Raw genomic sequence first — 14522 nt, 5'->3', positions numbered from 1 at the left:
CTCGCTTAAGAACCATGGGAAAGCAAGGATATAAATATTGCAACACTGTATAAGGATTAGATGTGGTTCTATATATAGGAAGAGACCGAAGTGTGATCAAGATTTTGGTAAGTAGTCACTACCGGGAGTTACAAGTAGTGGGTTTGTTTGCATATAAAATCTGCACGTCATTTGGGATTTCCATTACCATAACGTTCCCATGAATTTCATTAAGTAGTATTTTGGAGTCTGTCTTTCTGGAATGATGATTCTGTTTACAAAAGCCTCCTTTCTGTAACTTACTATTCCATGACACCTTACAGAAATCATTCCTCAAAAATGGATCCAAGTCGGCTGCTATCCTTCCTCTCCTGGCTGCTATGTAACACTTCGCGTCAGCACACAAACACGGCTTCCTTTTGTGATCTGGAGGTTTGTTTGTGTAAAAAGCCGCTGATACAGTCATACTTCCTGTAATGATTTGATTTAATACGACATCCTTAATCCTGAGATTTGATTGCAGATGAAAGAATACAGCTAAAACTACAGCGAATGAAAAAAATCTTTCCTTTGAACTTCCCTCCAATCGCCTTCTTGGAAGCTCTTTACTTTTCGATAATATTAAGTAAATTTGCATAAAGTAACAGTCAGCTGAGAGATCACGCATTTCCTAGCTCAGAGTCAACAACTTCTGATTTTTTGTTTTAAGGAAATAGATACTCTATAATCAACGATAGTAATTCCCTTGGAGTCTAATTTTGAGTAGATCTAATCTTTATTTACTTAAATATTTTTGAGGGTGAAATTAGAAATTTTAAGTAGGTAGGAGGGCATGGACACTAGGTAAGATTTGGCCTTGAATAAAGATAAAATTATAGCTAAGTACTACATCATGTGGCAAGCGTTGCTAACCAAACAAAACTTGATGATGGACTTTTAGGAGGACTCTTTTGTAAAACCATCAGCCTAATTCTGCAACTGGGGCTTGAGAATCTGGGCTCCTGTGCACCCACGTGGAGGGCGACTTTGAGCCCATCCTTCTAGGGTGAAGCCCCAGGGAAGACCATTCCTCACTATGGAGGCTCAGACAGTGCACGCTGCTCCACACTGCACACAGGAGTGTCAAAGACTGCGTTGACTGGGTTCCCTGTGTTCAGCTGAAATTTTCCCTTGATAATTGGGCAAGCCAGGGAAATACGTTTCTGGAATACTCCCTGACTCTACTACTAGTTGTATGAATATCATAAACTCCAAATAAAGAAGCATGTATTTCTCTTCTGGAAGTGGGCATAGTTTGGGATTATGCGAACACTCTTTGTAAGTTTGTCAGATTTGGCAAATAACTATTCAGGACAGGAGTTTCAGTTAAGTTTGAAGATTTGTCTAATTTCCAAGGCAATTTTGTAATATACAGGGGAAAAAAGGTTGCATATAAGACATTTAAGGTAATCTTCAAAAGTCCACACAAATCAAAAATTACTCCATATAGGACATATTCTGCACATACAGAGTGCCTGGCAGTCCTAGCTCGTGGGCATTATATTCAGATTACAAAGCCTTGACCTACATACATGACATCCTTGGCTTTTATACTCATGTATCAGTTCTGTCCTTTGACTTCCATCATCCATTCTTGTAATTTTTACTAGCTATTAACTATCAACTCCAATCAACTGCCTTCTCTTGGTCTTCTATTTTTACACACTGTCAACATACCAATTGAAAAGTAAAAAGTTCCTGCCCTCAATATGTGGCTATCTGAATGTCTACAAATTCCTCTTCTTGCTCTGAAGACAAAGGCTTTGTCCTTTCCAAAACAAAACAAAACAAAACAAAACCAATTAGAATAGAGTTTACTGACAAATACTAGTAGCTTAAGAAGGCAAATAACTCCTTATTCTTTAAAATCCCAATTAATTTCTAATCATGCAATTTTATTGCAAATTCCAACTCTGGAGAGTCTACTACTACTCAGAAGTCACACTGGTTTTGAGAGTAGAAAACCACTCATTGCTGTCCGCAGGTCCGGGGATTGACTGGAAGTCACTTTGATTAAAGATAAATTGAAGTTCGGCCGGACGCGGTGGCTCACGCCTGTAATCCCAACACTTTGGGAGGCCGAGGCGGGCAGGTCACGAGGTGAGGAAATCGAGACATCCTCGTTAACACGGTGAAGCCCCGTTTCTACTAAAAATACAAAAACAAACTTAGCCGGGCATGGTGGTGGGCGCCTGTAGTCTCAGCTACTCGGGAGGCAGAGGTGGAGAATGGCGTGAACCCGGGAAGCAGAGCTTGCAGTGAGCCGAGATTGCGCCACTGCACTCCAGCCTGGCCAACAGAGCGAGACCCCGTCTCAAAAAAAAAAAAAAAAGGAAAAAAGAAAAACAAAAAAATAAATTGAAATTCACAAAGGGTAAAGTGTATGAAGTTAATCATTTAAAAGTGAATGTTAAGCTTTTGAGCTTCAAATGTAAGTAAGTCTTCCCCAGAGGAAGAAAATTAAGATCATCTTGTACCTAGCCAGAGTTTAACAGTCAGAGACTAGACTTCGAGTGCACGCCACAGAACCTGGAAATCACCACTGGAAATGCTAGTACCTTTCACTTAAAAAAAATTGCATCATGGAAAGCTATGATAAAACTAGTTATTTCAGAAATTTAATAGGTGAAGAAAAGTCTAGCAAGAAGGAAAGCCAAAATTGAGAGCCTGAGTCTTCACTGTGCCGTGTGGTCAAATGTCTGACCTTCTGAACATCCTGAGAGCATACAGAACCAAACCTCGTCAAAGGCCCCAGTGCTTTCATTTTTCTCTTCTCTTCTTCTCCCTCCAGCTGGGGTATATATATTGACGACTCAAATAAAGGAGACAGAATAATACTAGAGTGTGAGTGACACTATTTTTTCATGCTGGAGTAGAAATGCCACCTTAAAAATATATCTTCATTTACATTTCGATAATATTGAAATCACAGTCTATTAAAAATTGGGAAATTTAATGCAAATAAAAATCCAACAAAACAGTTGTTTTGATTTATTAAATATCTGGTTCATTAATTCATGGCATTTTTTTCACCTTAAACCAGCTCTTTAGATTTCTAGACACTCTGCTTTGTGTTGTAATTTCCCCAGGATGGAAAAGGGAGCCAATGCATGACTCCCCACCCCATCCCAAAGGAGTAGGGTTGGGTGACTCAGTGTTTTGCTGTCCAGAGCCACTGTCTGCCAGGCACCATGTGAGCACCGTCTATTTTATTGCTGAATAAGACACGGCTTGTGGGGCACACTGATTTACTGCTGTTGACTCTGTGGTTTCTCAAATGGAACACAACGTTTTTTAATGGACTCATTGAGAAAACCTAACACGTTAGAAATGTTTCAAAATTCAAATGCCTTTTTGGGTCAGGAATACTCCACTACTTTGGCTCCTCCTTAGCTGGGTGTTGAGTGTGAATCGGTTTTAAGCAGAAGACTGACCAGATATAATAAATTAAGTTTGCTACCTAAATCCTTTGTTAGCATAGTAACATGAAAGTATTATGTACAAAGTAATAATAGTTAAGGTTCGAGGAAAATGGTAAGTTTCAAACCAGATACAACTTCAGCGCTATTTATTGAATATTATATGATTTGTTGACTTATACATATATTGGTTTTTAAGACACTCTTAAAAACCAGACGCTCTTTTTGTTTTTTTGAGACGGAGTCTGGCTCTGTCGCCCAGTCTGAGTGTGGTGGCGTGATCTCGGCTCACTGCAAGCTCCGCCTCCCGGGTTCCCGCCGTTCTCCTGCCTCAGCCTCCCGAGTAGCTGGGACTACAGGCGCCCACCACCATGCCCGGCTAGTTTTTGTATTTTTAGTAGAGACGGGGTTTCACCGTATTAGCCAGGATGGTCTCGATCTCCTGACCTCGTGATCCGCCCACCTCGGCCTCCCAAAGTACTGGGATTACAGGGATGAGCCACCGCGCCCGGCCATAAACCAGATACTCGTAAGGCACTTTTAAGACCAGATATTTAGATAAATTGAAACAACTATTTTGTTTGATTTTTATTTGAATTAAATTTCCAATTTTAATAGAATGTGATTTCAATATTATCTAAATGTAAATTAAGATATATTTTAAGGTGATATTTCTACTCCAATATTTGTTTTGAGTGTGTAGAGCAAAAGGTAAGATGATCAAGTCTTCCAAATTTGGCTGAAATTGATACGCTAAATGACAATACAAAAATTTTTCTGAATCTTATGCTATGTCCTTGTACCAGATACAATATAAATGAGCAAGATTTTTAATCAGCATCACATTTAAATTAGCATTGATATAAATACTGTGAAAAGAATTTAATAGTGCAACAGAAAAGGTGTAAACATGCCCATGGAATTATTTTTTGTTGATTATACCACAGTGTACAGTAAAAATAGCAAGTATAATAACTAAAAGAGATAATATCTAACTACACTGCCATGTAATATTTTTTAAGGAATGGAGATCTAAAGCAACCTTCCATAAATTTATCAACAGACAAGGAAAAAAAAACCTTCTAAATAATTAAAGACAACATCCTCCCTCTTGTTTGTGGATTGAGATTGTTCTTTAAACTTTCACAAACTCACTCCCATTATCCTTACACACACCTTAAACTAGTTCAGTTCCAGGCCAGGGGTTTTAGCCACATTTTCTGTTTGATGGGAGGACATTTGCAAATGCAGTAACATCAATATAGAGCAGATCTACTGTAATCTATACCATCATTTCACTGATTATCTGAATCCACTTTATTTTCCCCATTTTCTCTGAGTCTCAATGTTCATATTTTTATAGAACCAAATAGACATGAATATATTTGTCAAGGACTTGCTGTCTTAATCGCAAATGTCTTTCACTGATGACTATCATGATTATGCTTGAAGAGCCAGGGCCTGTGTATGTGTGCATGCGTGTGTGTGAGTGTATGTGTGTGTGGTGGCGGGAATCATGTGTACATCTTTGTACGTATGCAGGGACTGAATATTCATGGCCACATTCTGCTTGAGTGAATGTGCAAATCTGTCTTTGTTTGAATGAAATGAGAATTCACCTTTTGGACATTTAACCAGTCATAGACCAGTTATTTTTTGCCTCAAAGGAATGCAGGGCACTCGACCCCTGAATTTTGCCCGGGGCAAAATGTTACCTCTTGGTATGAGCTTTATTTAAATAGCGAGGGTATTCTTTAAAGGTTTGAGATTTTCAAATCTTGTTCATGCGTCAAAGAGTCATCTTGTTTATGAGTTCCTTACCTTCAGCTCCTCTTCTTCCTCATGGCCCCACCGGACCTTACAAACTTCAGCATCTGAGAACATTTCCTGTATTGTCAGGCAGCTGAATTTTTCTTTTGTGCTAACTGTAATCAGCAAGCATGACTGAGACGGCAATTACTCTCAAGAACTTTATTTTGCTCTTGGAATGTCAGGGGATAATTCTATGCAGTTCCTTTATGGGCAAGGCATTTTAATAGACAAGAAATGAAATGGCTCAAAGAAATATTGGCCAATAATAATGAAATGGAGAGGGGCCAGGTCTGGATGCCACGGGGATACGGGACCCACAGAGTCAGTTTTCCACATGGCTTCAGAAAGTTGCTTCAAAAACATTGTCCAGAGCAGAGCTTTCAAACTTTTATCTGTATACAAATCATCTGGGCTTCTTGTTAAGATACAGACACCCCAATTCTGTAAGTCTGGCTGGGGCCTGAGAATCTACACGTTACGAATAAGTGCTCAGATGGTGCTGATGCGGTGGGTCTGTGAACCACATTTTGAATGGAAACATTTTGAATGGAAAGAGGATAGTAAATTCCAAAACATAAAAATAAAATAAAAAAATAGAGGAAACAATGGCATCAGCCCCATTTGTGTAGGTTTCCACAGTTGTGAATGACATATGATCGATTTCCTTCCATACAATTCAGTCCACTGAAGAAAGGTAAAAATGAAATTACTATATTTTGTGAATAGAGAGTCGCTCTACCTCTTTTTAGGTATTACCAAATAGACATCATTAGATATAATATTTTTCCTGCTTGAACAAAAACAGCATGTTTTAAAGCAGTGAGATCAATGAATACTGAACCACAATTCAACTCTCGGCCATAAGGTTATTGGTTAAATAAATATCTTATATTAGAGCTAATAATCTTGTACAGAAATACATTTCCTTTTAATGTCAGCATTGCTAAATGTCTGTTTATCTAACAGGACACTATTCCAATTGCCCTACACCAAGCTCTTAGAAATGTAGCTTTATTTTATGTAATTTGAATTATGAGAGTTCACTTTCATTCGAAGCACTTAAAAGGAAATCTCTCAAACACAGAAATGCTGGTTTAGCCACAAGATCAAAGGGAAAGATTGATTTTGTATGTCCGTGCAGTTTTTGAGAGTGCATCTACACATTTTCGTTTTCACAGCAATCTTTGTGTTTGATGGGAGTTCTGATGTGGAAACAGCTTGCAGGGTTAAACCTGGATGGCACTCCTATGATCAGACATTGCTCTGTTGTAATAAAAGTGTCCTCAGTTCTCTTTCCCTCTGATCCTCCTGCCTGTACTTCTCCTCAAGTTTCTGTTTCTCAGAATCTGCACAGTAGAAGGTGCAATCTGGGCTCTTCCGAATCTGTTCAAACTGACTGAAATCAGCCACATATTTTCCATTTTTGGAGAGAGATACCACAGGCACAAACTCAAAACCCCAGTAGATTTCCTCTGGGATATAAGATGTTCGGCTCTGGCAGACAGCGCTGGTGGATTCCACAGTGGCATTGAGGAGGACCACAAGCTCAAACTCCTTCTCCTTTAGGTTTTGGGGTGTGAGGTCTCTCAGGGGGCTCGTCTCATCCAGCACATGGTAGAAGGTCATGGGCAGAATGAGGAAGGGGCTCTCAGAGGAGGAGTCCACGTGGAATTTGACAGTGGCTTGGTTGAGCAGAATCCGCTCCCCCTCCTTGGTGACATGGGTCTGCAGGAGCTTGCCAGAGAGCTGGCACTGAATCAAGAGGCTCTTCCTCATGTTGGCTACCTGAATCACCAAGCACAGCTTCCCATTCTGCTTGGTGATGACTGCACAGTGACTGAACTTGATGGTCTCAGCCCGCTTTTTGGGTCTTGCAATTTTGGCCAGGAAGGTTCCGGTGATGAAGATCTCAATCAAGGTCGTGATGACCAACTGAGCAACCAACAGGAAGATGGCATGAGGACATTCCTCTGTGATGGAACGGACTCCATAGCCAATGGTTGTCTGGGATTCCAGGGAAAAGAGAAATGCCCCAGTGAGAGAGTCCACTTTCATGATGCAGGGGGTATGATTTGAAATAGGCTCACCAGGTTCTAAGTCCCCGTGAATAAACGCGATGGCGTAGTAGATGACTCCAAAAAGGAACCAGGTCATCACAAAAGTGGCGGCGAACAGGGTGAGTTTGTATCTCCACTTCATGTCGATAACTGTGGTCCACAGGTCTTGCAGGTAGAGTAGGTATATGCCATCCACTTTGTCAATTCTCACGTTGCTGTGCCCACTCTTGGACATGACACGGGGTCTGTTGGCCTTGAGCCCAGCCCCAGCAGTGTGCTTCACCAGGGGGGTGCTGGACATGCTGATGTGAATGGCATCCATGGCCAAGCTCTGGAAATACTTAGAGAAATGACAAGGACGTTTCATTATCACCCTATATGGGGGAACTTCCAGAAAACAGGATCATCATGTGAAGTAAGTGTGAATGTACATGGAAGTATACAAGAAAGGAGAATTCTGAAGGCAAGACTAACTGATCTGTACTTAGGTGGTCAGTAGGGTAGAGTGAGGAGCAGAGACTTTGCAGAAAGGCAAACCGGAGTTAAATGCTGACCCTGCAATTCATCAGCTGTGTGACCTGGAGAAAGCTACTTAACCTCTCTGGACCTCCACTCTCCAATGTTTTAAATGGCAATACAACCTATTCCTCAGGGATTTTGTTACTATTAAATAAGGTAAAGTGTTAAAACAGAGCCTCGTATTTCAAAAAAAAATGTTATGCTGTTTTTTGTGATAACAAACTCTTATGCATATATCTCACAGAGTAATATGTTTACTTATATTCCGCTACTATGTATTCTCAATTATAGAAAATTTAAAATTATTGACTGAGTGTTAGTCCAGTACTGCTATAACTAAAATCTACCACCCATGAAACAGTTCTTGATATGGAGAATATTAGTATACGTTTTTAAAACTCAGTTAGTAGTAATGCATTTTTTAAAACCTATTTTTTGCATGATATTCTTTGTAATAGCAATTCATTTTCCCCCTAATCTAATGAATAATTAAGAATCTACAACCGCTCCTAGTTTTGTTATGACTTTGGAAAAAACTCAGTTATGAAACAACCTAAAACATTCTTATAGCAAATAATTAGGCTTTATTAATGACTTGATCAATATGCTGGTTATTCTTGGAAAAGTGCTTCCAATGTCATTTTAGACATGATATTTAGATATGGCACCAAAATTCTACCTTACTCCGTAGAACTAAGCAGAACAAGCAGGAGAAATCTATTTTAAAGAGCAAATGAAAAAGTCAGTAAATGTAGGCATCTAACATTGTAGTAGGAAAGACATACCTATAAGAAGTGCTGGGCTTCCATGCTCAGCCCCAGGGAACGCTCTGCTCCATGTTAACAGCTGGAAACAAGCTGTCTGGGAGGCCTCTAGCGTCTTATAGTACCTGCCTGGTGACTGACATACATTTCCCCCACATTCCTTGAAAAAGATAATGTGGGTGATGACAGAGTAACTTTACCTGGGCGGCATGTTTTTCTTCACCTCATTGGTATTTTAAGAATTTAAAAAACTTCCCTTTTATTAAGGAACTGATGTACAGATTCATGCAATGCTCTTTCTGTTAGAGCAGTATTATCTCAATAGAAGTTTTGAAAGTAATCCTCTGGGCAAATCCCTTCAAGGAAATGGAAACTGTATCCATTAGCAGCAAACACCTGTTCAGGATGCAAAAGGTCTGCTGGGCATTTTAATTTTCCTGTTACATTATTAAGACTGTGTTATTTACTAAATGCCCCCTTGAAATTGATTTTTCCTTAGAAAGTCACGTTTTCATTTTTGTTGCAAAGAAGGGCCATAAATTGTTCAAAATTTGTTTACCTGGAAGCAAATCCCACTGTTCTTGGGATCAAGTTAGAAGAAAAGTACAGGATGTAATTGATAAACTAGGGCCTTACTATACCCTCAGCAACACTTCTCAGTACAACAAAGAGGAAAGTGACCACAGTAAAGGTTGGAAATGAAACACTATGCTGGCATGCCCAAATGCACAGACAAGCTTGTAACGTGAGCACCAGCAGAGACAAATGCAGCCTGTCTGCAAGTGACTGCATGCATTTTTTTTTAAACTGCTGAGGAAACTGCATGCCATTCAATCCACTGAAATAAAAACAGAGGCTTAAGTTTTCCAGTGTGAGTGACACACAAGTGTCCTGCGGGCACTCAGCCCTCTGCCAGATTCTGGAAAGCTTGGCTCTGTTTTTATGAAGGCAGCACCATGAAGCTTCTGTTTTAAACTCTCTTTCAAAGGGGCAGCAAGCCAGGCTTGGGATGAACTGGACCTGTTTCCTCTTTCTACTGAGAGCACTTTTGCTGCAGTCCTTTGTATCTAGTGCTGGACTTAATGGCATCTATCACACCTCCTCTCAAGGCTTGGTGGACAGAAATCACAGGACAAGACCTAGAGCTTCTGGGTGTGTTGGGGGCAACATTTCTCAGTGGGAAAGACAGCAGCTGGCAGTCAGCAGTCAAAGGGTGCCATAGTCCTCTCTGTCCTCCTCCCTCCCTCAAGTGTGTGATGCCTTCAGAACCCTCTACTACCTGGTCACTCACTCCGCAGGTCAGGTGTCTTCTTCAAGGCAGGTAGAACGTCCGCGCTCCCCTTCACCCACCTGGCTACCATGGGATTCTGCTACTGCCTGAAAGAAAGAGGGACACATGGGTTCATAGGTGGTTACCAAGTGCACCCCAGTAAGACTGAGCCCCGATGATTTTCTAAGAGTTACATCGTGGCATTTACCTTCCAATCCCTGGAAATCTGGCGCAGTTGCACAGAATAGGGTAAAGGCTCAAGGAACGATTTAAGAAGGAAGCTGAACCCCAACCACAGCCCTCACCACACAGTTCCCAGCCCCTGGAGGGAGCTCCGTAGCAAAACACCCTGGAAAGAGAGGGTTAACCCACCCTCATTGAGGCCCGCTATGAACTGACCAGCACACGGGGAGGCAGGAAGGGGAAATGCAGAGGAAGTAAACAGTGAGCGCTGGAAGGGAAGAGTCTAGAATATTTTTACCGCCTGTGGAAATGCATTGCTACTGTTGAGTCATAGGACATTAGAGTGGAAAAGATTGTCAGAACCATCCCACTTGACACAGCTGGGTCCTGGCAGAAAGAACGAGGTCCAAAGTCTTTGGAAGCTAGCCCAGGGTTCCTGTCAGTCCACCGCAAAATCCCCTTAAACATTCACAGTTTCATGTAATGTCCTCTAAATTCAAGAGGTTCTTTTGCATCTACTTTTTGAAAATAATTCTTCCTAAGCTATCTGCCTTTATCTATCTTCTATCAATCTATTATCTATCAATTATCTATCTAATCTATCATCTATTATCTATCACCTATCAATCTATTATCTATTTATTACCGGTTTAAATATCTACCTACCTATTATCAATCATCTATCAATTATTGATCTATTACCTATCAATTATCTATCATCTCTATCTATCTATCTGTCATCCATCTGTCTCCACCCATATGTTTTTATGCCTCACACACACATAGGCACACTTACACTTCCTACGTTTCTTCTGATCCACCAATTACTTACAGTTATTACTCTCTTATAGTTGAAGTATTCCAGATTAACCTGTGCAGCTTCTTACAGGCTGGATCCTGCCAGTGTGGCCACAGCATGTTTGGCAACGGACCTCTTTGTCAGTGCTCTATGAAGACCCAGAATCTTCCTTGTGCCCATCAATCTTACCCATAGGCTTTAGGAATTGCACTTCCTCATAGGCTCTTAATTCACAGAATTTTATTCCTCAGCAGACTTCTTTCATGAAGTTTAAACCATTGTTGATACATACTCTTATTTCATATAATTTTATGTTACTGCCTTAGGTTATTTTCCCTTAGTGATTCTTCAATAGATCTGGCTTAACTTCTAACATGGTAAGCAACAATAACAGTTTCCCAAAAGATAAAAACATAAAGAATGAGAGAAGAATATTTTCTTCTAATTTCCCCTATCTTAACCTTTTTCCCATTTAAAAAAAAAAAAAAAAGCGCAACTTGCCACCAGTGCTCATTTAACTTTACATAAACATGCTTTTCCAGGCTGAAGCAAATCTGATTGATTTTCAATGTGAAAATAAAACATAAAAATCATTCTTGGAGTTATTTCTAAACAGAACTAACATCAGAATCATCTGAATCATCGGAATCTACTATTTCAGAAAAATCGGATTCATCAAATGAATCTTTGGCCAACAACTGTTGGAGACCAATGTTAACATCATGTATAGGAATGCTGTGTTTTCCAGGATTTGACATTTTCAGCAATCGAGAATTACTATATTTGGTGAATAAAAATACCACTACTAAAAACAGAATGTTATAAAGAAAATGATGTCTTTTGTTTCCAAATTTGATATACTAGAGTGACATGAAAATAATAATAGAAGAGATATACTGTGTAGCAAAATCATCTCCAGGTAAATGCTGCAGCTTCAAGCGATGCCAGTGAGCATTCTCAAGGCAAATGGGAAAAGGGTTGATCCTCCCAGCTAAGCAATATTTCACATAAACCATTATCTGTTTTCTTTAATTTCTGGAAGTAATGTTTATTTCTGCAGTTTTTGTTGTATCGTTTCAGTTTGTGGGTTGGGGTTGCAATTCTTTGAATGGTGATATCTACCTAAGTGAAGTTCTTACAACCATTGAATGGATAGGTCAGTATCACTTTCTCCTACTTCAAACCAGTAAAAGATTTATGATCTGAGGTCATTGAGTGCTTATGCTGTGAGCATTTGTTTTCTGAAGTTAAAGGAAAGAAAATAAACACACTCTGAAACAGAATGAAACAGAAGGTACTTAGCTATATGGAGAACTACACTTCCAGTGTTGGGGACGCAGCAAGGAGAATGGGAAATGGAAGGGTAGTACCCATTGCCATCTTGAGGGAGGAAAAAAATTCCATCAAAGACAGAGGCTCTTAAAAGGATGAACAATCCAAAAACCCACCACAGCAAGCTGGAACACACTGTTCCATCAGAGAAATCAACCTGGAAATGACCGGAAAGCTACTGACCGGTTGGAAGAAATACATGAGCAAATAATAGACAAGAATGGAGTCAGAGTGGCCCACAGTGGGAAAGATGCAGATAAATAGTAACTATAGCAATAATAAGATAATGTGATAAATATTCAGAGAAGTTATGATAGCAATAAAAGTTCAAATCGATAATGACAATCATCATCATCATAAATAGATAACACTTAAACCACCACATGCCTGCCACTGTTCTAAGTGCTTTCCACGTGGAAACTTATTTAACCCTCACGCCAACCCTGAGAGGTAGGCACCATCATTATCCCCACGATTAGGAAACTGAGGCACAGAGAGGGTAAACGACTTGCCCAAGTTCCCAACAGCAGACACAGGGCAGTGGTACATTCCACAGCAAGGCTCTTGTGCCCATGCCTGCAACCGCCCTGACGCAGGGGCTCAAGCTTAGCCATATCAGAATCACCTGGAAGGCTCGGAGTTGCTGATTCAGCGGGTTTGGGGTGAAGCCTGAGAATGTGCACGTCTAACGAGTCCTCAGGTGATGGTGTCTCTGGTGCTCCAGGAACACACACTGGGAACCACACGTGATATACGGTTTCCCCTTGACAAAGAGCCTTATGGCTCAACTTTCCCTTAGCATCCTAAAATAACATCATTTCACAGAGGCACTGAGAACAGCTGTGTATCCACTCCAGGAATGTACAACCTCTGCCATCCTCATAGTTGAATGCCAACTACCCAGGGACTCAAGGCCATGGATGTTTTAAAGCAGGAATATATGGAGAATCTGATCAAAACTGTAACATATTACTAACAAGTATTATTATAAATGTTATATAAATAGTATATGTTGTAGAATATATAAGCATGTATTGTAACATTTATAGCTATAGGAAATATACATAAATAATTCTAGTAAAAACATTAGCTAAAATTAAGTTCAGATAAATCTTTAATTCCCATAAGAGATTTTCAGCCATCATTTATGCTAGTCAACCCTTGTGTACATGCTATCACTTTTCTCTAAGTCTCAAAAATGAGCTCCTCCAGATTGGAGAAAGGGAAACCCTCCTACACTGCTGGTGGGAATGTAAATTAGTGCAGTCACTATGGAGAACAGTATGGAGGTTCCTCAACAAACTAAAATTAGAATTTCCATAAGCTCCAGCAATCCCACTACTAGATATAGATCCAGAGGAAATGAAATCAGTGTCTTGAAGACATACCTGCCCTCCCATGTTCATTGTAGCACTATTTCCAACAGCCAAGATGTGGAATCCACCCAGTGTCTAACAATGGATGAATGGATAAAGAATATGTGGTATATACACAATGGAATATTATTTTGCCATAAGAAAGAATGAAATCCTGCCATTTGCAGCAACATGGATGGAATAGGAGGCCATCATGTTAAGTGAAATAAGCCAGGCACAGAAAGACTCATATTACATGTCCTCATGCATATGTGGGAGCTAAAAAAGTGGATCTCGGCTGGGCATGGTAGCTCATGCCTGTAATCCCAACACTTTCGGAGGCCGCGGTAGGCAGATAACGAGGTCAGGAGTTCGAGACCAGTTTGACCAACATGGTCAGTTTAACCAACATGGTCTCTACTAAAAATACAAAAATTAGCTGGGCGTAGTGGCAGGTGCCTGTAATCTCATCTACTCAGGAGGCTGAGGCAGGAGAATCACTTGAACCCAGGAGGCAGAGGTTGCAGTGAGCCGAGATCGTGCTACTGCACACAAGCCTGGGCGACAGAGTGAAACTCTGAGACTCCATCTCAGGGGGGAAAAAAAAAAGTGGATCTCATGAAAATAGAGAGGAGTTTCATAGTTACTAGAGACTTTGAAGCGGGGTGAAAGGGAAAAAAAGAATTGAAACGTGCTTATTATCACTGAACTGTATACTTGAAATGCTAAAGATAGTAAACTATATATGTATATTGTACCTCAATAAAAAGATTTTTTTTCAAAAGTATGCATAAAATGGGGATGGTCAAGCTGTCACATGGATGCTTTGTTAGGGAAAATAAATTCAGTTTAAGAATGATTTTTTTTTTTTTTTTAATTCCTAGTAAGTACAACATTGATGTCTTTAAAACTTAGAGCTCTGTTAAGTCAGATTTTGGAGGTTTTCAATTTGCCCATCTCGAGGAAACTTCATTCTGTGTTTCAGAGTGAACTA

General features: G+C 40.1%; 1 protein-coding gene across 14 annotated transcripts in view; it reads right to left on the bottom strand.

Moving 5' to 3' along the window:
* Positions 1 to 5057: 5057 nt before the first annotated feature.
* The window catches only part of KCNJ15 (potassium channel, inwardly rectifying subfamily J, member 15), a 149380-nt gene continuing 139915 nt past the window's right edge, over positions 5058 to 14522 (bottom strand). For 7 of the 14 annotated variants that reach the window (XM_011984145.1, XM_011984147.1, XM_011984150.1 and 4 more), the window contains 2 exons: positions 9869 to 9966; positions 5058 to 7646 (listed from right to left, as the gene is read on the bottom strand). In XM_011984145.1, coding sequence (XP_011839535.1) covers positions 6501 to 7628 — 1128 coding nt within the window. In that variant the 5' untranslated portion in view covers positions 7629 to 7646; positions 9869 to 9966 and the 3' untranslated portion in view covers positions 5058 to 6500. Of the gene's footprint in view, positions 7647 to 8610; positions 8750 to 9858; positions 9970 to 10067; positions 10239 to 10258; positions 10365 to 14522 lie in introns of those variants that run through there. The other 7 variants (XM_011984153.1, XM_011984152.1, XM_011984148.1 and 4 more) reach the window with 6 other exon arrangements.

The sequence above is a fragment of the Mandrillus leucophaeus genome, unplaced genomic scaffold (genome assembly GCF_000951045.1).
Source record: "Mandrillus leucophaeus isolate KB7577 unplaced genomic scaffold, Mleu.le_1.0 Scaffold262, whole genome shotgun sequence".
Lineage (NCBI taxonomy): Eukaryota > Metazoa > Chordata > Mammalia > Primates > Cercopithecidae > Mandrillus > Mandrillus leucophaeus.
This window is presented reverse-complemented; position numbering and strand designations above follow the sequence as displayed.